Source organism: Mchenga conophoros, linkage group LG5, assembly GCF_057382185.1.
Source record: "Mchenga conophoros isolate Kocher_MC1m ecotype Shallow Benthic linkage group LG5, M_conophoros_male_GT1.1, whole genome shotgun sequence".
Taxonomy (NCBI): domain Eukaryota; kingdom Metazoa; phylum Chordata; class Actinopteri; order Cichliformes; family Cichlidae; genus Mchenga; species Mchenga conophoros.
This window is the reverse complement of record NC_140530.1, coordinates 38,807,867-38,830,774: the sequence shown is the minus strand read 5'-3', so window position 1 is coordinate 38,830,774 and position 22,908 is coordinate 38,807,867. Positions and strand designations below refer to the sequence as shown.

General features: G+C 44.6%; 1 protein-coding gene across 1 annotated transcript in view; it reads left to right on the top strand.

The window, feature by feature from the left end:
- Window positions 1–4,791: 4,791 nt before the first annotated feature.
- The window catches only part of pcbp4 (poly(rC) binding protein 4), a 33,327-nt gene continuing 15,210 nt past the window's right edge, over window positions 4,792–22,908 (top strand). Inside the window, exons 1-5 of the mRNA XM_085275695.1 lie at window positions 4,792–4,810; window positions 6,319–6,446; window positions 17,355–17,396; window positions 17,478–17,556; window positions 20,392–20,447. Of these exons, the coding sequence (XP_085131821.1) occupies window positions 4,792–4,810; window positions 6,319–6,446; window positions 17,355–17,396; window positions 17,478–17,556; window positions 20,392–20,447 (324 nt within the window). The remainder of the gene's footprint in view (window positions 4,811–6,318; window positions 6,447–17,354; window positions 17,397–17,477; window positions 17,557–20,391; window positions 20,448–22,908) is intronic.

Genomic DNA, 22,908 nt, shown 5'->3' with positions numbered 1-22,908 from the left:
AACCTGAAAAATGAAATTAGATGTTTGTCTGCAGATTCGAAGGTAATCAGTGGGAATCCACCTCGTAGTTAAAACAAAACAATGGATTTGCTGTCTTAAAGATAATTTAAAGTAAAGATATAATAAGAAACGATGCTTTTTGCCTTCTTACCACTTATTCTGCCAAGATGCTCTTCAGGCTGCAGGGATTGATTGTCAGTATAATCACATCAAGTCCCATTTCTGACGATTACACTGTCTATTGGGGATCTTCAGATTAAACCAATAACTCATTGTAATAGATCACCATGTGGAACTGATTTAGGTAATTGTATCATGGTGTTAGAGGATTATAGTCAAGGTTGGAAAGGAAAATCTAGATTATTTATTGATAAAATCAACAGGCCTGTGCCTACTTCTTTTATAAAGGCGCCTGTCCACTCAGTTTGGTTGCCGGGTCTCACGCCTGTCTGTCTGACCACCACGGACCACCGAATTTCTCCGTCTACACCTCCAATTCTCTCCCTCCTCAACCACCGGACGAAGCACCCAAATGTTAAGGTTCAAATATTGAGGAAGGAGAGTACAAACAACCATGGTCCAAGAGCTTGGTCAAACAATTGATTTTAATGAAATACACGCGTCTCCGTTCGCAGACAGCGCTGATTTCCAACCAATCAAAGCGTAAACAGATTTTTTATACCATCAGGGTTTGAATTTAATGACGCCCGCTCATGCGTCATCAGATAGAATATTTGCATACGTCAATTCAAAACCACAATGACTTTTAACACAGTTTGAAAAGGAACATTGTCTCTGTCTTCATGGCAGATGTTTCCTGTCAACCCGCTTCTCCAAACCCGCAGTTACAAGACAACATGATTAACCTCTCACCTATAAATGATTCTCTCTAACTGAGTGTGTGTGTGTGTGTGTGTGTGTCGTCCTTAAATGCTCTCTCATCTCACCCGTTGCACTTCTGACTTTTCACCAGAACAGAGGCTCATCCTTACATGTAATCCTCAGAATAACCTGCACTTAGACCCTGCTTTCAGTTTCAGTTCTGCAACAGGCACACTCTGCAAACCTGCAATTTCCTGTCAGCCTGTGGCTTTCTGAAAGACACACACTGTTTAAACATCTGAATGCAATATCAATACTGTAGATTATATTATTAATCTGGACAATAGCAGCAAAATAATTTCCCTGATCTCCACACAGCCTAATAATGTTTCTCCAAGTGTTATTGAACAAAAACAGCACATATTTTACTTGTTTGCATTTGCAGAGTTTACAAATGAAACTGTGACATCTACTAAAATAAATGCTCAGTGATGCTGAGCGCCATAAACCCCAACCTAAACGTTCCTGCATTTACAGAAAGTATTAATCGACAGAGAAAAACATGTTCTGGGTAGAAGTGGCTCAACATTTAGCCCAAGGCTGCTCCAGTGTAAACACAGGTAGAGGATTTTATATCTTTCTAAGTTTCTTAGTCCTGGGGAAAGTCCCTGCAGTGAAATGACAGCTAGAAGCACGAGAAGCTGCTGTTAAGACTCTTTGTGCCTCTGCTAGCTTAAGTCTGGGAGTCTCTTGGCCCTTTGACAGTCAGTAGAAACACATTTATGGCCCTTTGTGAGTCACTGTGTTACGGCTGTGCTACAAAATCTCTCTGTGTGTTTCTTTAAGCGTAACCCCAGAGATTCCCAGCGTACCGCAGTCACATCCTTCCCGTTTAACCCGTTGACCTTGTAAAGTTGTTCTTGTTGAGCTTGGATTACACCACTGTTATTGACTCTTATCGACAAGGCACAAACTGGAAATGTGGTCGTCCAGATTTCTAAAGAAACTGAAGCTACAGAAGCACAAGCAGCATGTTTCGTTCCTCAGAATCATCCAGATTCTGCTACATTTAATTTTTCATCAAACCCAACACACCAGAGGAAGACAGCCTGAAGATGCTGAGTTGGGGCTAAAAGCTCACAGGTCAGGCGGTGGTGACAACAAACATCTCTCCTTCTAGAGACCCAGTTAGCATGAATGCAGCCTTCCTGTGTGCTGATAGGTTGATTTGGCTTAGTGACAAAGAACAGCTTCATGGTTTGTAGCATTTGGTGATTTATGAATATAAAACAGAAAAAGACTTCATGATAATCGACGTGATTGTTAAAATTGAAACAGCCTCAGAATTGCGAGCAAGATCATTTTGCACTGAGTACAGGGAGTGCAGAATTATTAGGCAAATGAGTATTTTGTCCACATCATCCTCTTCATGCATGTTGTCTTACTCCAAGCTGTATAGGCTCGAAAGCCTACTACCAATTAAGCATATTAGGTGATGTGCATCTCTGTAATGAGAAGGGGTGTGGTCTAATGACATCAACACCCTATATCAGGTGTGCATAATTATTAGGCAACGTCCTTTCCTTTGGCAAAATGGGTCAAAAGAAGGACTTGACAGGCTCAGAAAAGTCAAAAATAGTGAGATATCTTGCAGAGGGATGCAGCAGTCTCAAAACTGCAAAGCTTCTGAAGCGTGATCATCGAACAATCAAGCGTTTCATTCAAAATAGTCAACAGGGTCGCAAGAAGCGTGTGGAAAATCCAAGGCGCAAAATAACTGCCCATGAACTGAGAAAAGTCAAGCGTGCCGCTGCCAAGATGCCACTTGCCACCAGTTTGGCCATATTTCAGAGCTGCAACATCACTGGAGTGCCCAAAAGCACAAGGTGTGCAATACTCAGAGACATGGCCAAGGTAAGAAAGGCTGAAAGACGACCACCACTGAACAAGACACACAAGCTGAAACGTCAAGACTGGGCCAAGAAATATCTCAAGACTGGTTTTTCTAAGGTTTTATGGACTGATGAAATGAGAGTGAGTCTTGATGGGCCAGATGGATGGGCCCGTGGCTGGATTGGTAAAGGGCAGAGAGCTCCAGTCCCACTCAGACGCCAGCAAGGTGGAGGTGGAGTACTGGTTTGGGCTGGTATCATCAAAGATGAGCTTGTGGGGCCTTTTCGGGTTGAGGATGGAGTCAAGCTCAACTCCCAGTCCTACTGCCAGTTTCTGGAAGACACCTTCTTCAAGCAGTGGTACAGGAAGAAGTCTGCATCCTTCAAGAAAAACATGATTTTCATGCAGGACAATGCTCCATCACACGCGTCCAAGTACTCCACAGCGTGGCTGCAAGAAAGGGTATAAAAGAAGAAAAACTAATGACATGGCCTCCTTGTTCACCTGATCTGAACCCCATTGAGAACCTGTGGTCCATCATCAAATGTGAGATTTACAAGGAGGGAAAACAGTACACCTCTCTGAACAGTGTCTGGGAGGCTGTGGTTGCTGCTGCACGCAATGTTGATGGTGAACAGATCAAAACACTGACAGAATCCATGGATGGCAGGCTTTTGAGTGTCCTTGCAAAGAAAGGTGGCTATATTGGTGGCTTATTTGTTTTTGTTTTGTTTTTGAATGTCAGAAATGTATATTTGTGAATGTGGAGATGTTATATTGGTGTCACTGGTAAAAATAAATAATTGAAATGGGTATATATTTGTTTTTTGTTAAGTTGCCTAATAATTCTGCACAGTAATAGTCACCTGCACACACAGATATCCCCCTAAAATAGCTAAAACTAAAAACAAACTAAAAACTACTTCCAAAAACATTCAGCTTTGATATTAATGAGTTTTTTGGGTTCATTGAGAACATGGTTGTTGTTCAATAATAACATTATTCCTCAAAAATACAACTTGCCTAATAATTCTGCACTCCCTGTATGCTCATCTCATGCTTGCATACTTTAAGAGCCACAGAAATAATAAGTTCACTGATATCATTGAATACTAAATGTGGATATTAACTGTTATGAGCCTGATATTTGTCACCCTGGTGTTGTTTTTGTAAACCAGAGAATTGAACTGAATGAAAGCTGAATGATCCAAATATTCTGACCTCGTTTGCCCCCAATTAGCACTTTCTGCTCACACATAACAAAACCAAAGTAGAAAAATCCTGCACGATTTCTCCCTGTAGGGTTTTCAAAGTACCTTGAATTCTGAAAAGTTTGCTTTGAAAACTCTGATGCTTAATTGGTTGCAGAAATCTTGCCGTGTGCGCTCAGGCTCGACGGTGCATCGGAGCTTAGCAGCGCGCAGGTTGTCATTTGGTCAGTCCGAGACCTGCATGATTTTTATTTTTCCCTAAGAGAGTGGCACAACTGAGATCTGTCTGTACTTGGTCACACATCACTGGACTGCAGCACAGATTGTTTGGAGATTGACTTGGACGTCTCTCTGCGTAGTTGTCTGGGGCATTTGGTTATTTGTGGATGAACTCTGAGGCGCTGCTGCAGTCAGCGGTGGGACAGTTTGTATTTCATCAACTCGAAACCCTAAAATCTCATGTAAAGTAAAATCAATGCTGAAGAAGATTCAATAAAACAAGGTCCTTTATAACTTTAGTGCATCAAAGTTTTCCACCAGCACTTTAGTTTAAGTGACAGAGACAGAAATCAGTCGTTGTGTTTGCTTGTTATTCTGCAGAGCTGCATATTTGAACAAAAGCTCAAGCTAGACGGAGTCTAAAGAAACCCTTTCATGTCCTCAGTTTAACGTTTGGGGAAAGCTAGTTTACTATAAGCCAAGATCAGTGAGATTACTACTGCACTGATGCTTCCTACACTGATTTCCAGTGAGTGGCAGGTTGCAAACTTTAGACACAATTATGACATCTTAGATTAGCTTGTCGGACCTCCGGTCACAACATTACGTTCATTCAGTTTTATTTTTTATACCTGCAAAGACAAAAATGATGGAAGCCCAACAAGGTAACAGTAGAGAGGAAAAACATCCCTTTTAACAAGAAACGAATAATAAAAACATTGAGACAGAGATGGTTCGTTTACCAGATGAATAAATTAGATGGAAAAATCAAGATTAGTTGTAAAGAAAACATTTGAGAATAATGGAATCAAATCATTTTACAAATACTCCATTAATCACAGCCTTCAATAACCAAAACATGTTTAAAAGTGTGGAACTGTGAGTAACTTCAGACACAGAACCTCAGACTGCAGCGTTTTTGGTTGTTTGTACACATGCGTGTGCAGGACGCGTTAATGCTTCAGTACATGCCACTTTATTTCACTACAGTCTACATGACATTAGCAAAGTACTGCAGAACCATCTGCTTCACTTTCCACCTCATTTACAACAGAAAGAGGCCGGGGCGCTGTATAAGAGCCAAGAACCAATCACTAGCTGGCGTGAAATATTAATATTTTAAACGAATGGCGTTATTAGTGCTGCGTAGCAGAGGAGTAACATTGAAACGTCTAGTTGGCCGATCGCACACGTCACTAAAGCGTGACGTCGCTGTTCCGTTTCATGCGTTCCTTCTCTGGTTTTCAGCATCGCCACCTTGAGCCGGCCGTTGGTGTGGGGGGGGGGGCTATAAAAATAAGACTGATGCAAATTGAATCTCAGCCATCTTGTTAAAACAAATGACTTGTTAAAACAAGTCATTTCAGTGCATCTCCAGGCAGTTTGGCCTTTGGAGACGGTCTCAGCGGTCCGACAGCATCGGCACACCTTTGGCGTCACGCTGCCTTCACGCTGCCACATGGCAGTTTTCTTTCAGAGAATGATAAAGTATTTATTCTGCTCCACTTCATCTTCTCATCTAGCAGTAAATGGGAAACTAAATGAACTCTTGATGGTTTCTTACTGATTTCTGCTTCTCATTGCAGAATCACATGGAAAACCTGTTTTTGTTACTTGTTCTGTGCGTCTGGTCTTTGCTGGCTTTACCTTTGCTTTTCAAAATGTCTTACAAATAAATACACAAGGACTCTGAGCTCTTGCAGCAGCAGAGGAAACACTTATGTAATCAGCTGAGTAACACTGCTCACATGAGGTTAAAGCAACTTACAGCCGATTCAGTGACATAAAGAAAATAGTTTTTAAGGACACTCGTAAAATTAAAGGCCACATTTTTCTTATTAAATTAACACAATTATTGCTGCTTTTACAGTTAGTGAGACATTGTTGGTATAATGCTTTCATAAGTATGATAATAATTGTTTCTTTATAAGGTAAAAGCTGGGATCAGTTTCAGTTCCTTTACGTAGTCTTACTAACTCAAGTTTAATAGTCTCATGAGGTGACTGTGCATGACTTTAATTTCTAGGGGAGATTTGACCCAGCTTGACATTAGTTAGTGTGTAACAGTGTCCACGCTGCATGCCTCACACAGGTTTAGCTGTACATCGAACAGCTGTGGCGATGAAGGATCCCGAGCCGCTCTGCAGTGACCAGGTTGTTCATGTTTGATCAGTTCTGAGCTCTAACCGTGGCGTTGACTCTGCTTGTGTCTCTCTGTGCCGGCTGAAGGTGTTCGAGGCTTCAGACTTTGGCTCTCACCCCCTGTTCTCAGTGGCACAGGGAGGAGTGGACCTGCAGCAAGTGAGTATGGCCGCCTGGGGGCAAGGGTCGAGGGTCAAAGGTCACTGCATCACTGCCTTTGTTTCCATCTACCAACGAGCTGCTTTGACTGGAAGCTGGGCTGGAAAGATGGAAACATTTAGAGCTGCAGTCAGCTGCTCCAGACTGAAATGTGTTCACTATACGATGTAATGAGAAGCCCTGCAAACATTTGTAAAAGTTTAATGATTTAATTTTGCGAGTACAAATATATGCACTGCTCAAAAGATTAGAGAACACACTGAAAACACATCTATCAGCACTGATATGGACTCAGCGTTAGGAATGAAAGGACCTGCACAGCTCTGAAAATCAAAGTGATGATGCATCAGGCTAGCCACTGCAGCAACTCCAAACGGTACTCAGCAGTTTGTCCACGTGCTTGTCTTGTATGCTTGTCTGAAAATGGCGGCGCACGCTCCTAATACGATGAACGGTGTCCTGGGGGATGTCCTCCTAGATCAGGACAGTCTGAGGGGCAACCTGGTGACATCCAAGAGGTCTTCTATTAGATTTAGATCAGACGAGCCCGAGGACCATCGGTGGCATCGATTCCTTCATCCTCCAGGAACTGCCTGCACGCTCTCACCACATGTCGTACACCAGGAGGAACCCAGGACACACTGCACCAGCGCCATACCTGATGGCAGTCAGGGTGCTGCTGCCTGGCCTGTACAGGCCTGTGCGTCCATCGCTGATTGACCACCAAACACTCACGCTGAGCGATCTTACAGACATAACGTTCTCCATGAGAGCGTTCCACGTCTGTCACGTGTGCTCAGGGTGAACCTGCTCTCATTTCTGAGAAACTCAGGGCATCTGCTGTGGACCTGCCACTGCTGGTATTCTACGGCCAACGGGGCTCCGTAGTCCCGGGCCGAGAGCACAGGGCCTACTGATGGCCCTCAAGACACAAGACACACCTTCATGAAGTCTGTGTCTGATTGTTTGGTCAGAGACGTTCACACCGGTGGCCTGCTGGAGTTCATTTTCTTGGGCTCATCCTGTTTCTGCACGGTTGAACCTGCAGCCGTGTCCCACAATCTTTGGGCCATTTTGGGAGAACGCCTACTGGCTGCCCCTCCCTGAGCCTGCTTCTTTTGGAGCACCCAGTGCTACTCATGAGAGATGACCTGTCATTGGAGGATCAAGACAAATAAGGTCCCAAACCTTGGGTTTGGCTGCAAATACTAGTAGAAAGGAGTAGAAAAATCTGACTAAACTAAAAGATTTGACAAAGTTTCAAACGTGACGTGTTTGGCAAAAGTTCATAGAACAATATAAAAGTTCCTGAAAAACTCTTTCAAGTGTCTTTATTTGCAAAGTCCTCAGTTTGCTGTTTTATGCAATTCTATTCACATAACTCGAATTTTTCTCAGGATAATTATGTCGTTTTTCAGCTGCACTCAATTTGCAGATCAAACCCTTTCTTCCCATTCGGTCCTCATTCCCCACACAATGCAAAAGCTCGCCTCCTATTTATTCAGATTTTTTGCTTAAATGGTTCATCGCCAACACACGCCAGTGCTTTGTTTCAGTTTTCGCTCTAAATCAACAGATCTTTTTGTTTCGGTCGGTCGTGTGAGGCAGGTAAACAACCGCCTCCCTCGGGCCGGGGAGCGAGCCAAAGGACCCGAATTCAATCATGCTGCTGCTGCGCTGCAGCCGACACTGGCATCGTAAAAACAGATGGTCAGTGCGGTCAAGGATGCCAGATTAACACCTCTGCACAGAGGAGCTCAGTAAACATGAATCTTCTTTTTCACATTAAAAGCAAACAAAATGCAGGCGCACGATAGCCGAGGCTGAGCGAAGACGAATGCCGTGGAGAAAAAGTACAAAACAGGCAAAGAAAAACACGGAATCGAGGAGGAAAAGAGACGTGACGAATCGAGACGGGAAAAAGTAAGTGCAGGGAAGGAGAGGGAAAGATGAAGAGACGAGCGGGGATGCCGAGCAGCTCCTCCTGGCCAGTTTAATCCCCGTTAAAAGCTGAGAGGGGTCGGCCTCCTCGCTCTCGGTGCTTTCACCTCCCAGGAAACGCATCCGTTAACGAATTTTCCCCCGACTCATTGTTTGCTCTGAAACACAAATGAAGCAGGAGTGGAGCCTGTGAAACAGTCGTTGGCTATAATTGCGAGGATGGATCGGGGAATGCACGGGTCATTTTTTATGTGCTTGTATCCTAGAGGGCTGCCATCATGTTCACAGTCCTCAAACAGGCTTAAAAGTGGCTTAATGAATCCAAAACGTACAGCAGGTGGGAAGCTATCAAAAGCACAAACACTCAATACAGCCTCATTATTCTAATGCTCAATAACAGCTGTCCTGCTTTGCAGCAGCTGAACCAGAGCTCCACGGTGTGTTGATGTGCTGGATATGTTGAGTACCACAAACTTCCTTGAGACTCTAATGGAGTCTCAGAGTTGTTAATTAACAACATTTCTTCATCAAGTTACTCGTAAACTCGATGCAAACATCACCGAGTTCCCTCAAAGAGCGTTTTCTGACGCACATTAGCTCTAATTAAATGTCGTTTCTAGGAGACAGACACACACCTGCAGTCTGGCACGTTAAAGCAGCTCATGAAGCTCACCTGCAACAAAACTGCACGTTTAATCACATTTACAGGAAAATATCATGTCTCCAGCAAAATACCTTAAAAACACAGGTATTAATAATGACCATGATTCATACAATAATAAAAGAAACGATGCAGCACCATCGGGGATGGTGATTCTAGTCGATGTTACTTGGATGCTGGTTGTTGAGGCTGAGGTTTGGAGATTATGAGCGGTGCCTCGTGACCGGCGGTCATTGCCTGAACGAGCAGAGGTCTTTGCATCGAAGCGGGTTTCAGGACTTCAGGGTTAACCCTGCGTGCACATCACCATGGTAACTTATGCAGCTAACCTGCTCTGGAGCGGACTGCGTTTGAGAGCAGAGACCAGCGGGGGTGAAATCGTTGTCAGTTTCCTTTTACAGACCTGTGAGCACAGACAGGCTTTGTCTGTCCTTCTTATCAGTAAGAAAGATCAAGAAATCTGGTTTTATAGATTTAATATATCCATCCTTCCGTTCTCGTCCGCTTATCCATATTGGGGTCGCGTCGGGAACGGAGCCTTTCTCAGAGTTAATATAGTTTGGGGGGTTTTCTTTGTTTTCCCCGTTGGCTGCAAGTAATTTTAAAACTGCTCTGGACCTGATGTCATATTTGTAGTAGTCCGAGGATAGATTTGAATTCTAGTTTTATATTTATCCTTGGTTAAAAACACAGGTGTGGATATTAATTTGATGGAGTAAATGGCTGTTCTATGACAGCGCGGTGTGAAGGCTCAGGACCTTCAGACAGGCTTTGTAACTGTAACACACCTTTCCCCGCCTCACTGACCAGCGTGCACACACACACACACACTGCTGCAGTATGTTGTTTAACCTCTTTGTATTTCATATATCGTACAGCTTTTGTAAGTCGCTCTGCTGGCCGTAGGTGGGTTACACCATCACTGTCATGTGACAGACTCTGCTTCTATTTACCGTTTTTAGTAACCGTATTTGTTTGACCGCTGAGCCTCGTTGTTGCTGTGTTGAACCCGCCTCATGGCCCAGGAGTTCACGTTATTCTTGACTTCATGTTTTGCTAACAGCACCTGCACCATGCAGGAAGTGAGCAGATAGCAGATTTTGGCCATTAATCTCTCCTAAGCTGTTTTAGGACAGCGTGATGAATAGTCTGCGAGCTGGCAGTACATCAGCCTGTAGGTCAGGTTTATGCACGTATGTTAAATCCACTTTAATGTGTTTGGGTTTGTTGTGTGTGTTGTGTGACTGTAACTGAAATTATGTGACTTACTGATCTGGGCATAATTTCTGAGCTCTTATCGTCTTGAAGTGTATCCAGATTTTCTCACATATCTCACGTGTACTCGTGCATGAATCAAACCTACAATCTGATAAAATTTTGCGCCTCTTCTACGAGGTTTTTTTCCCCCGGTGAGCGCTGGTGCATAAATAGCTTCATGTCAAGGGCGCGGGTGTTCAGACCAGACGTAACGGTCTGAGGTCAGGTTGTTGCGGCCGGTGTGTCGCCGTCATTAGCCAAACGTCCTTCAGCCAGACGCTGAACCCGCCATCGCTGCGTCGTGTTGGCTTAAAAGCGGCCTCGGGCCACGTTGCTTCTACATTTAAAATTCTTTCATCCAGCAGAGCCTCTGTGAGTGATCATCTGAGGGTGTGACTGCAGCGGCTCATGGCTTCATAAAAGATGCACACATCCCCTCTCAGCGTTTTTAAACGGTGTTTTTCCCGTCGTCACCTTTGCCTTTGAAACCCAGATCCACAGTCGGCAGCGTCTGCCCGACGAAGCTGAAAACCTCGTGGAGAAAAGCAGAGACAAACACACGGTAACCTCGGAAAAGCAATTTAGAGGAATGAACTTCTCTTTTCTTGTTTGAGCTGAATGGAGTGAATACAAGCTCGGCTGCTTCACTGTAAAATGTTCTTCTGTTAAATTGAAATGATTACCACAATAAATGAGTTTTTATTTTCAAATATGATTTTTATATTCTCGGGCTTCTCGACATCCAGTATTTCAGATTTTAGTCCGAAGAAACTGCTGGTGGTGTGAAAGTGCTACATCTTTAGCAAATGGTGAATGATCTCCTTGTTTCTTAATCGGGAAAAGGATTCAAGCCAAAATCAATCGTAATTAAGCCGTGAAACATTTAGAATAAAGTCTCTGGGATCAGCGCGAAGCATGAAGTCACTCAGCAGGTCGTGTTGTGTGTTAGAATTTACCATTGTTGTTCTTTGCGTGTCTTATTCACACTATAAGAAATGTTTAAATCTGATATTAAAGTGGATTTATTCAGCTTGGACGCCCAAGTTTGTGAATGAAATAACTTGAGAAGAAAGTCAACTGGATTTTAAAGTTGATGAACCATAAGTGCGTCAGGAGGCTGAGACAACAACAGCTCAGCCCACCTGTGGGTCAGACCTTGAGCTTGTGAGGGGCAACCAATCAGAAGAAAGTTTGCATTAAGGGGGAGGAGCTAAAAGAGCTTGCCTGAGTCACAGAAATTGGCCGAGTGAAACTGGTCACAGTGAGGATGCTGCACCAAAAACCTCCTGTGGTTGTTTTTGATCACCAGACACTAACTCGCTTTGCTAACTAACGACCGAGCGGCAGCTTGTCACAGAGAGGACGTGGAGAAGGTTTGCCTTCAAAGTAAAAGCTCGGGCCTCAGCCTAAAACCAACACATTTCAAAAGGAGCAACTTTTACTTTGAAGATAAGTCGTTTCTGTTTCCAGTTGGCATCACGTTCTTCGTTTGCTGAACGAGTAGGTGGCAAATGTTTGCAGACGAGTCTGCGTCTTCCATATAAACTAGAGGTAACCATGGCAACCTGTTAGTGACCAAAGCAGTCACAAGGAGGGTTTTGACAGCAGTTTCACCTAGCAACAGCGAGCAACAGCTAGCAACAGCTAGCAGACGCTCACCAACTGCATGTCTGTTGTTCTGAAAGTAAAACTCCCTGTAAATGTTTTAAAACAGCGTCTTTCACACGTTGTTGTGTTGGAGCTTCGCCACAGCTCCCGTTCATCATCCCGGCTGTGTGATTGTACTAAAACTGCAGTAAGTAAACGGACGATTATAAAGAAGCAGAAACCAAAACAGAGAATCTTTGTGAGCCACTGATCTGGAGACAGATCCACGCTGGCAGCAACACACACAGGTTAAATGGGATAAAAGCTTTACATGATCCAAGTTAGCCAAACTAAGCTCACTGACTTCGCTGCAGATCAGCTGTTTGTCCTCAGAGACACAGAGACAGCGTGGCTCACAGACAGGATGACAAATAGGACTAGAAACAACACAAGTGTGCGAAGTAGAACAGAAGAGCACTTTACTCCATCACACTGACAGGCCTGCACGCCAACTATAGCTAAGTGGGGTGTGTGTGTGTGTGTGTGTGTGTGTGTGTGTGTGTGTGTGTGTGTGTGTGTGTGTGTGTGTGTGTGTGTGTGTGTGTGTGTGTGTGGGACGGATGGGAGGAGAGACGGAGGGTTGAAGTGACAGTTGGGGGTGAGACGAGGAGACTGGGGGAGGAGAAATGAAGAGAAATGTAGAAAAACCTCGTCTTTGGTAACAAATCGATAAAAAGACGTTTAACATCGGGGGATCGGTCGCTCTGCTTTGGAGTGACATCAGTGTCAGTTTTGCTGTGAAGAATATTATCAGAATATTGTTACTTACATATGGGATTGATGATCGATCAGATCTTTTACACTCCTCTCATGACAGTTAGGTCCACTGATCAGCAGCTTCCCGATTGGCTCGTACGAATGACCGGACAGTCTCAGTCTCAGCTCCGAAACTCTTGAATCGTCTCCGTCCTCACGTTATTTCAGAGTTTTCTGCAGGCTCAGGATGTCAAAGTAAAGTGACAAAGTTTTAATCACCACACAGTGAAGAGTTGAACAGTAACTGTGGACTTGTCCTGCAGAGTTTTGTGTCAGACAGGAATCACCTCAGCACTCAAAAGCATGACTTGATTTTTGTTTTAATCAGAGAAAGTGATCATTACTGGTTAAGATGTGGCCACAAATCACTCAGAAGAACCAGGAAGCTGCTGGTACTCATCACGTGACTGTAGGGAAGAGATGGCAGGAGAGCACGAAGAAAGACGCAGAAAAGGATGTGAAGGAATGTTTGAAACGAAGAGGTTTTAGAGAAAAGAGCTGTGATGGAAGAAGCAATGGAGGGAGGGTTAATGCAGAGTTCAGTGACAGCGTGAGGAGATTAACGCCTTTAATTCATTATTAAGGCTGCAGAGAGAGGAAGAGGAGGCAGCGACTGAGAGACGAAGAGGATTCGTATACTGCGTTTGTGACGAGTCACATCATGATTGCGTCTCTCGCTCTGGTGACAAACTCATCTGCAGTAGTCATGGAGTCATTTCTGGGATTAAACGTTAATCTTTATTTCGAGATTGCAGCTGTGAGGATTTCTCCGGTGGGATAATTAGCTGTGATAACGTGTTTGAAATGGCATTAAGCATGTTTCAGTGAGAGTAAACAACGAGTTTTTAGAGGAAATTAGTACGAAGCTTTTAACTAAATGCAGGTAACGCAGGCTGTTTGGAAAAGAGGTGCTTAAAGCAGTGAAATCTGGATTTCCGTGTGTTCATCGTGGAGCCTGAAGTCGATGTTACCAGAATGGCTAAAATGTGCCATCGTCAGATTTTAGCTTAGGTGTCAAAGAGAAGAAGACAGTTTAGTGTTTCTGTGCAGGTCGATAGTCTAAGGAGCTTGGAAAGAAAACCACGTCACCTCTGAGACGTTTCACCTCTCATCTGAGAAATGGTGGTCTGAACATTCATGGACTGAAGAAGTCCAGTCGCGTAGAAGACACTTTAGTCGAGTTTCCCTTCGTGATGATGTGCGTTGGATCCTCAGCGCTCAGTGGCACTGGAAACCAGTGAAAGACGTTGGCTGAGGAGCCGGAGTCATCCTCACTGAAAAATAAAAACTGTGTCTGATTGTAGAGTCATTGCCTTATAATTGAGGGGACTGTTCCTGCACCTCAACAGGAACGCTTCATCGGTAAATGAAGTTAATAGGTGGCGTGATTGCACAGGGAGGGGTCTTCAGGAGGCAGCAGTGTATCCCGTCACAGTGGAAATGAGCGCCGTCCCACTTTGTTCAAACGATCCATCAGATTTAGACGAGTAACGTGTGTCTACTCCAGTGTGACCTTTCCCTTTCTTGGCTGTCTTTACTGGAGATGACAGGTGTCACTGCTCCGCTTCTGAGTGATCGGCTGTCAGAGGAGCTTTTTTTCGTCAAAGGTTGAACTTCACGCTCTGAAACAGCCTGAAGCGAAGCAGGATTATTATGTGAAAGACATGCTGACAGCCTTGAAAGATGTGACCACAGCGCTACTCTTAATTTGCTTCCATACAGTCGGAGGCTCCGGCTGTTTGTGCGGGGGAGACTAGCATCAGTTTTAGTTTGTGTATTTGAAGTGTAGTGAGCATATTTGCATTTGTGCAATAAGTACTAATACACTTCAGTACAATGAGTCTTTACTAAAAACAAAGGGCTATAGCATTACAAAGACTTACAGTTGCCCTAAAGTCGGGCGATATGTCAAATTTTTCCAGCCAACATTCATCGGTCCAAGAAACAACGATTAGTGATTTATTCATGCAGGTGACTTTTTGATGGGCGAAGCAATGTAATCGTGCATGGACCGATTTACCTATTTAGAACAAAGAAGTCCAAACATGGAGGAACTAGTTGCCAAAAACCCCCAAAGTCGTCAGTTTGGGATTTCTTTGGCACTAAACCGGATGAAAGAGGCAAAGCTGCCGCTGTGCAGACGTACGGCAGCAGCAAAGGACTCGAACACGACTAACTCGCATGAGCATTTAAGTGTTCGCCGTCCAGCTGAGTATGCTCGGCTATCACCAGCTTTCCATCAACAAGCTCAAGAAAAGCTTTTCACCAGCAGAATATCCAAAGTGCTTTTACTAAAACGGTTAAATATGAAAAGGACAGCCCCAGGTAGACACAGCGCACGCTGAATATCTGTCAAAGGAAGTGATGTCGTTTCATACCGTGGAAAAGGAGCCATTCGTCGAGGTGCTGAAAACTTTTGTCGAGCAGCACATGCTTCCAGGACGGAAATATTTAATCATATAATGCAGCACTATTAGTTTGCTCCATTGACTTCTTCTCTTAGCTTCAAACAACATCATTAGCAAACTGATGGTCGATAAATGCGTCCAATCGCTCAACCTTAATGCACACGCCTATAACACGTCCATTTTAAATGTACCTTTGTGTCCGATGTTGTATTTTTTAAGTATTCCTACACTGACGAATGAGCTGCTTGCATGGAGTCACATGACTCAGTCCATCTGTAGCCTCAACTCGCCTAAACTTTAGACAGCAGAAGAAAAACGAAGCCCATCCAAAGATAAGCTTTTATTCCTAAAAACCGTTTCTGATTGGAGAAACATGTTACCGTGGTTACAGCAGCTATTCTGGTTTACAGTGAGGTTCGTGGACGAGGCTCTGTGGGCGTCCACGGAGCGCTCCAGCAGAGCATCAGCGGCTGACTGAGGAGCTTCTTAAATATCGGCGCCGACATCAGACGGTCGTTCCTAAAAGGAGGAACAAAGTTCGTCAGTCTGACATTCTCTGCTGTCGTCTCCTGCTCGGAGAATCCCAGACGTACGGGAGCAGACTCTCTCATTCATGATGCATTAAACCGCGCATAAATATTTATATGGTGCTTTCCGTGTTGGACCCCGCACGGACCATTTGCATTAGGTAGACTTTCAGGTTCACAACGGTGCATAAATATCAAGCAGAGCTCACACGGGTCCGTTACTCTTATAGAGTCAGAGTCTTTGGAGCTGGATTCTGTGGATCCTCCACATCCCGGAGTGCTGCCAAAAGGAGTCAAAAGTTCAGCAGCACAGTCTGAGATCTCTTATATAAGGTTGGTCAACACAAGCGTCTCTGCAGTGTCTCGAATGCATCCACACCAACTTTGTCCCGCTGCTCATGCACACACACACACCACCTCCCCTGCAGCCGTCTCATGCTTCGCCTGTGGACGCGCTGCTCCTCTTTGAAGTTCAGCGAGGGATTTGGGAAGCCGTCTGCAAACTCCTCGAGTCATGATGTTGGACAGATAAAACATGGACTGGATGATCGAGGGAAACTCGTTTTCATAGTCGTGTTTTCAGTAACTCCGAGCATCACGGAGCATTAATCCTGACGGCGTTTCCCTCTGTACTCGCAGAAGACGGAGGAAAAGACCTTTAACTGACGGGCTTTTCGGGGTCTTTGAATTGGTTTATGGGCTTTGTATCCGAAGCTCCGGAGAGATTGGAAAATGTCAACGTTTTTCATCAACTACTTTTTATTATGAGCAAAAGCTTCGCTGTATCTATATTAAAAATCTTCAAGGATTTAAAAATAAAAGGTGACGCAGGTGCAGGTGAGAGTGAAGGTTTGGTTTCAGGCACAGAAAATACAGAAACTCGTGCGACGAAGGAATTTATAATCACGGCAAAAGTATCAACTTTAATAATAGCGCTTTTTTAGGCACCCAAAGCGCTTTACAGTTCCACTATTCATTCACACACTGGTGCAGGCAAACCACAGCTGCCCTGGGGCAGACTGACAGAAGTGAGGCTGCCATATCGCACCACTGGCCCCTCTGACCATCACCAGTAGGCGGTAGGTGAAGTGTCTTGCCCAAGGACACAACAACCAGGACAGGAAGAGTTGGGGGATCGAACTGGCGACCTTCTGGTCACAGATGAGCTCCCCAACCCCCTGAACCACGGTCGCCTTTGAAAACAAATGGAGATCTGAAAGATGGATCAAATGCAGAAGGTACGGAGCGCCTTGCTGCTTATCCGGGTCCGGGTCGGGGAACCAGCATTGTCAGCAGAGAAGTCCAAACCTTCCCATCCTTGACCATCACCTGCAGCTCATCGGCAGAGATACTGAAGCGTTCCCAAGCCGGCGGGAATGCTTCATTTCCAAAGAGAGACCTTAAAAAAAGTGTTACAATTTTCTTACAACTTTTAAGGAAAATCATAAATGATGCACGATATGTTTCAACACAGTTGCTGCAGAACTCTCTTCATCTACTTCATCTGCAGCTTTCACTAATCAGAGGGAAGATGTCTGATCGCTCTAAATGACCTTAAAGCAGCCGCACCAAACTTTTCCACATTTTAAAGCCTCTCCTGTCTTTTCTTGTCTGTCTGTTGGACTTTTGATCAAACTGAACCTCATGATGAACTCCAGGCTGGATGGATAATGAGGTGATAACATCAACCTTCTGTATTTTTCTGTTTCAGACGTATGCAGTACAGAGCCACTACGGCATTCCTCACTCAGAGGTAAACAGCTGCTTTATTCACTCTGCTCATCTTTGATATCGTCGCTTGTTTCTGTCTGATTTCCATCTCTGTTCCTGTCAGTTAGCAAAGCTGCACCAGCTGTCGATGCAGCAGCAAGGCCTGGCCCCCATCAGCCAGTCAGCTACACAAGTACTGCCTGGTATGTGCACGCACACACACACACACACACACACACACACACACACACACACACGCACACACAAGGAATTACAGGTAACCTCTTATTTCCAGCTCAATATTTGGATTCTTAGATTCTGCTCGAGCAGCTTTGCATGAGTCCCAGTTCAAAATAATCCTTCTTTATCTGACACTGGGGCTTCCCCCTCCATCCTTAGCCCGACTCTCTTCTGATCGGAGTCTACCACAAACTAATCTACTGATCAAACACATTCCAAGAGTCATTAACTTCTGATATAAGAGCTTTTCTCCCACACACTGATGGAGCTGCTTTAGCAGATGTTCTCTGGGTGAATCTGACAGCTGGATTTATTACAAAGAAGTACGACCTGTGTAAACCTGATATCTGTGTTAGATAAACATATACCTGTAGTAAATATTTAGCCTCAGAGCGATCTGCTCGTTAACATCTCTTTCCCCCCGCATGTCTGAATCTGCAGGTGTTTACAAGTCAAGACAAAGAGCGACTCACAGTCTCGGTGTCCGGCTCGGATTAATAGTTCAATATGTCGTATAATAAATCAGACTCCACAGAGAGGTTAACAAAATAAGTTTGTGTTGCCACAGAGCGGTTTGTGATCTGTGAAATAAAAGAGCCACAGAGGCTTTTGTGCTCACTGTAGTTTCATTATTGACTGATCTCCTCAGTGAAACCTGAAACCCTGCAAACCACTGTGCTTCCTGGAAAACGTCCATTTAACAGGAACTGCCTTTAATCTATACGCCTCCATGTGTCCTGTGTTGCCAGACGATTCCCACCTCCCTCTGACGCGATAACGTCTGCTCTCTGAGGCTGAGCGCTAAAGACTCAGGAGTCAGAGTGTGATAATGGTTCCCTCTGTCTTTCCAAAGGAAATTAAGAGCCCAGCTCACTGATGCAGTCACACAAAGCGTACAATAAAACCATAACACTGCTGCAAACCTGAGCCTAAAACCTCAAACAGCCACTCGAGATTCTGGGAACTCTGAGCGATTTGACCGTCGTGTGCATGCAGCACATGTTGGTGACGTGCACGTGAGCGCGAGAGAGACGAGCTGTCAGCAGACGCATACGTGTTCAGTCTGCACACATTCGACTTTGAATAAAAGGACTAAAAACAGACGTCAAAGTCTGCAGCCTCTTATTCAAAAACCTTATTTTCATTTTGGAAAAGTCATTACGTCGAGTTTCATCATTCTCTTTATCAAAAACAACAGAGATGTTTGTAAAAATGTGTGAATGTTATCAGACATCCTCCGAGTTCAGCCTTTAAAATGCACAATGCTCTCTCTCCTGTCTGCGTCTCTGTTTGTGGGACATCTTTTCAAGTACATAATGAGGTAATGAATGCTGCACGAGCTTCATTCTGCAGCGCGGCTCTGAATTAGAATCTGTGCCTGGTGGCTTTGATTTGGAGCATCCAGCTGAGCTTACAGGCCGACTGCAGAGCAGCTCTCTGTACTCGAACCTGGCCGGCAGATTTCTGGCTGCATCGGTGAGGCTCCACGCCGCTCTGCAGAACGGCTCCGCTAATCGACTAAAAGGTGGAAATCAAAGGTGTGACTGAGCAAACAGCTGATTGTGTTGGCCTCGTTAATAATAAGACCGCAGAGATGGCATCGTTAAAACAATTCAATTCAGGAAATTGAATAATTTGTCACAGATGCGGTTTTTGTAGCAAAGGAGAGAACTCCACCTCCACCTCTTCAGAGGAGCCAATCAGGTTCTGACGTTCCTCAAGGAGGGAAAGCAGCAACTATATAAGAGGACAAGGGACCAGAGGACAGAAGTGAAAGACAGAAAAGAGGTAGGAGAAAAAAGACAAAAGGACAGAGAAGAAGAATAGAATAGAATAAAATAGCCAGTTTTTTGTCAGTGTACATGTACAACGAAGATAAAGAAAAGGAGAAAATGGAAAGAAGGAAATGAGAGAAAGAACAGAAGAACCAGAGAGGAAACAGATGGAAAACATGAGTGCGTGAGGCATGGGGAACAAGGAAAATGAAAGAGATTTAAGAATGAAAACTAAGGCAGGGAGGGAGGAAAAGATGAGAAAGGATGAAGAAAAAGGAAAGAAAGAAAAGCGGAAGCAGCAAAAAGAACCATCGACGAGAGAGTCGTCACGTGGGGGCGACTGATTATTTCAACCCAGTCCAGGTAGAAAACTCATCAGACGTGGTTGGATGGGTGTCTCACACACTCACACTCACACACACAGAGTTTCAGAGCGATCAAACCTTTCTGCAGCAAAGGACGTAAACGAGGGGAAGGTCCGGGTAAAGCGTATCAGTTTTTTGGCTCCTCGTTAGCCGGTTGGATAGAATCATCCAGGGCACAAATATATCGGTACTGCAAACCGTGGTCAGCGAGTCCTGATCGCAGGGACGATAAACTGGACAGCAGGAAGTTTTAACCCTGACAGAAACTTTCCTTCTGAAAGTAAAGTCATGAAAGCAGCAGGAAGAAAGGAGAGTATGTATGTACAGTAAGTAACGCTGACCACCCATCCTGACTCCAGCTGTGCTCACCAAATCAGAAACAGTGTTATTAAAGCGCAAACAGAGATTCCTTCATTTTCTATTAATGGGGTAAAATAAAAATATGATTTGTTGAAACGTTTTTCCTTCTTTGTTCTAGCTTTGCCCTTCTTTCAGTTTCCCTCCCACTTTGCTCTTATCAAAGTCAAACTAAGTCCCCGTTTGTGGAGGACGGTGATGAAAAAGAAGCCATTGGGGGTTTGTTGTGTTTTGATCCCTGATGATTTGGACGTTTTCTAATCATTCAAAATGAATTTTCTCTTTCTTCTCTCTCTCCCAGGAGGGATGGAGGCTAATTCCCAAACCACGTCTCAGGAGTTGCTCATTCCCAACGATGTGAGTAAGAGAGAGCTCAGCTCCAGAGGAGGCGTGTTTGCTGTTCTAAGTTTGTGAGTGAAAGTGTAGCGTGACTCCGGCCGCTAATCTCCTTCTACCTACACAAAAACACATGCCTACAGGTCAGCTCGTGCTCACTCCTACACGAGCTTCCTCCTCCTCTTCAGCGTTTCTCCTCCTCTCAGCCCACTCCGGCTTTCTGTGGTTTTGAACTGCTGATCTTATCGAGAGCAGCTCCTCCTCCTCCTTTATTGAGCTAGAACAGCAGCTTTACAGTGTGTAACGATGTTAGCGCGAACGTGATGCTGAAGTCGGTCGGTGTGTTTGCATTCCCCGTTTGTCTCTCCGAACATTCAAACTCCACGCCAACCTCCAGCCGCGGAGATGAAGCTTCGTCTGAAAAATGAAATCAATGCTGCTCCTCTGCCTCTTCATACATTTATATTTCTGCTGCTTTGTCAGATGTAAACATGCAGCTCCAAACTTTTCAGAGATTTGAGTCTGAAATTGTGCGGCTGCAGTTTTTGGTTGCTGTGAAGTGCTGCAGATAACACAGAGTGCAAATGAATGGTTTTAGTGGTTTCAGTGGGCAGATGTGTGGCACACGCTGGCTTCAGTCACAGCTTCTTCTCAGCTTTAATTAAGCTAACGAGTTGATATTTTCCCATCATTAGAAAACGTGTGTTCAGTTCAAGGTTGCGTTTAGATTTTATATCATGTTTTGTGAGTGTAATCAGCACCTGGACCTGGAGGGGTGTTGCAGTATATCATCAGCTGTGTTCTCCCACAACCCCCACCCCCCCGACTGCTGGCCCCGCCCCCGCCCGGTTCCTCTCTGTGAGCAGCCCTGCAGAGCTCCCAGTGGCTTTTTTTCAGACACTTAACAGTTCAGTATCGTGCTCAAGGACGTGTGACGTTTGATGGACGTGTCGACTGTTTCGAGGTCAAAGCGGCGACCTTTTGTTCCTGTGACAGCTTCTGGCCACCCAGCCTCCCCCCCTCCCCCCTCAGCCTCCCCCCCTCCCCCCTCAGCCTCAGCTCAGCCGTTTGATGCTTCGCCCTCTCTTTGGTTTGGCTGTGTTTACACACCATGATCCAGCTCATTAAGCTGTTTACATGCTTCTGTAATAGGACTCCATGCCCGATCATTGGCTTACAGCTGACATGTACTTTGTGTGAGTGTTCAAACTCGCATGATAAAAGGAAAATTATGACAACATAACGTGACTCACACTGAGCTGTGGAGCTCTCTCTGTGGTTAGCAGGTCAGGATTAACTTACTCAAACACAGTGTTTTAAGCACCTGGATGAAATGTCTGTCCGTCTGTCTCAGCAATGAGCTCATTAGAATTTGGTGCTCAAAGGTCAGAGTCGTCTAAGGAGCTTGCAAAGAAAAGCGTCTGGACTTGTTTGAGTTGCTTGAAGACGTTTCACCTTCATCCGAGAAGCTTCTTCAGTTCTAAGGTCAAATGGTGGAGAGTCCCAGATTTAAACCCAGTGGGAGTTTCCCCCCAAAGAGGGACAAAGGACCCCCTGATGATCCTCTACCTAATCACATGAGCCAAGATCAGAGTCTGTGACCTCAGACATTAACGTTGCTCATTTAGTCCGATCACGACAGTTTTCTGACTGCTGTTTGCATCTCTTATATTTGGTGGCACGGGTCTGTTTCTGCGACCTCACTGCCTTTTCTATGCACATCGAGGTGGGTTGCAAAGAGGCTTGCAGCTAGAGCATACCTGTAGGGAGGCTAAAGCCTCGAATGTAACCTGTTGTGGAAACTGGAGAACCAACGGCTGACTAGTTATTCCTGTTAAATCCTTTGAAGTCTGCTGCCTGAGATGAAGTTGGTGCCTCATAATGGACGTTTTCTGAAAACGTGAAGCCAGGCTGTATATTAATATTAAGCTTTTAAAATATTTGCATTGTTTTTAATCAATATTGATGTTTTATAGACCATGTGAGATTGTCCATGATTTTGGACAATCACGGTAACAATGTATGCTGAAGAGACTGAATGAACAGAAGTGATGGACGTGTCTACAGACACTTTCCTGCTACTCTCCGAGTTGTAGTGAAACTGTGAAAAATGCAACACAAACGGGAAATGGGGACATGTTGGTTTTACTTTGAAATGTCTTTATTTCCATTTTTTAACTATTAGTTTTTGGACTTTTCTACTCAAATCTGAGGACACACAAGATGTTTTTGTTCTTCCGTGACCTACGTCCCCCAGGATTGAGCCACTGCCCTTCTGATTGGTAGATGACCTGCTCTACCTCCTGACCTGCGAGCTACCTTCACTTTACTCTTGTCCACTTCACGGGTTTAAGGCTGTTGACCAGCAGCAACAAGCTGACTGTGTGTGCTCAGCATGAACGTTCATAAAAAGCACCAAACGCTGGTTTAGATGTGGTTCACTGACTATCTGCACGTACACGGTGCTAAATAGGAGAATGTG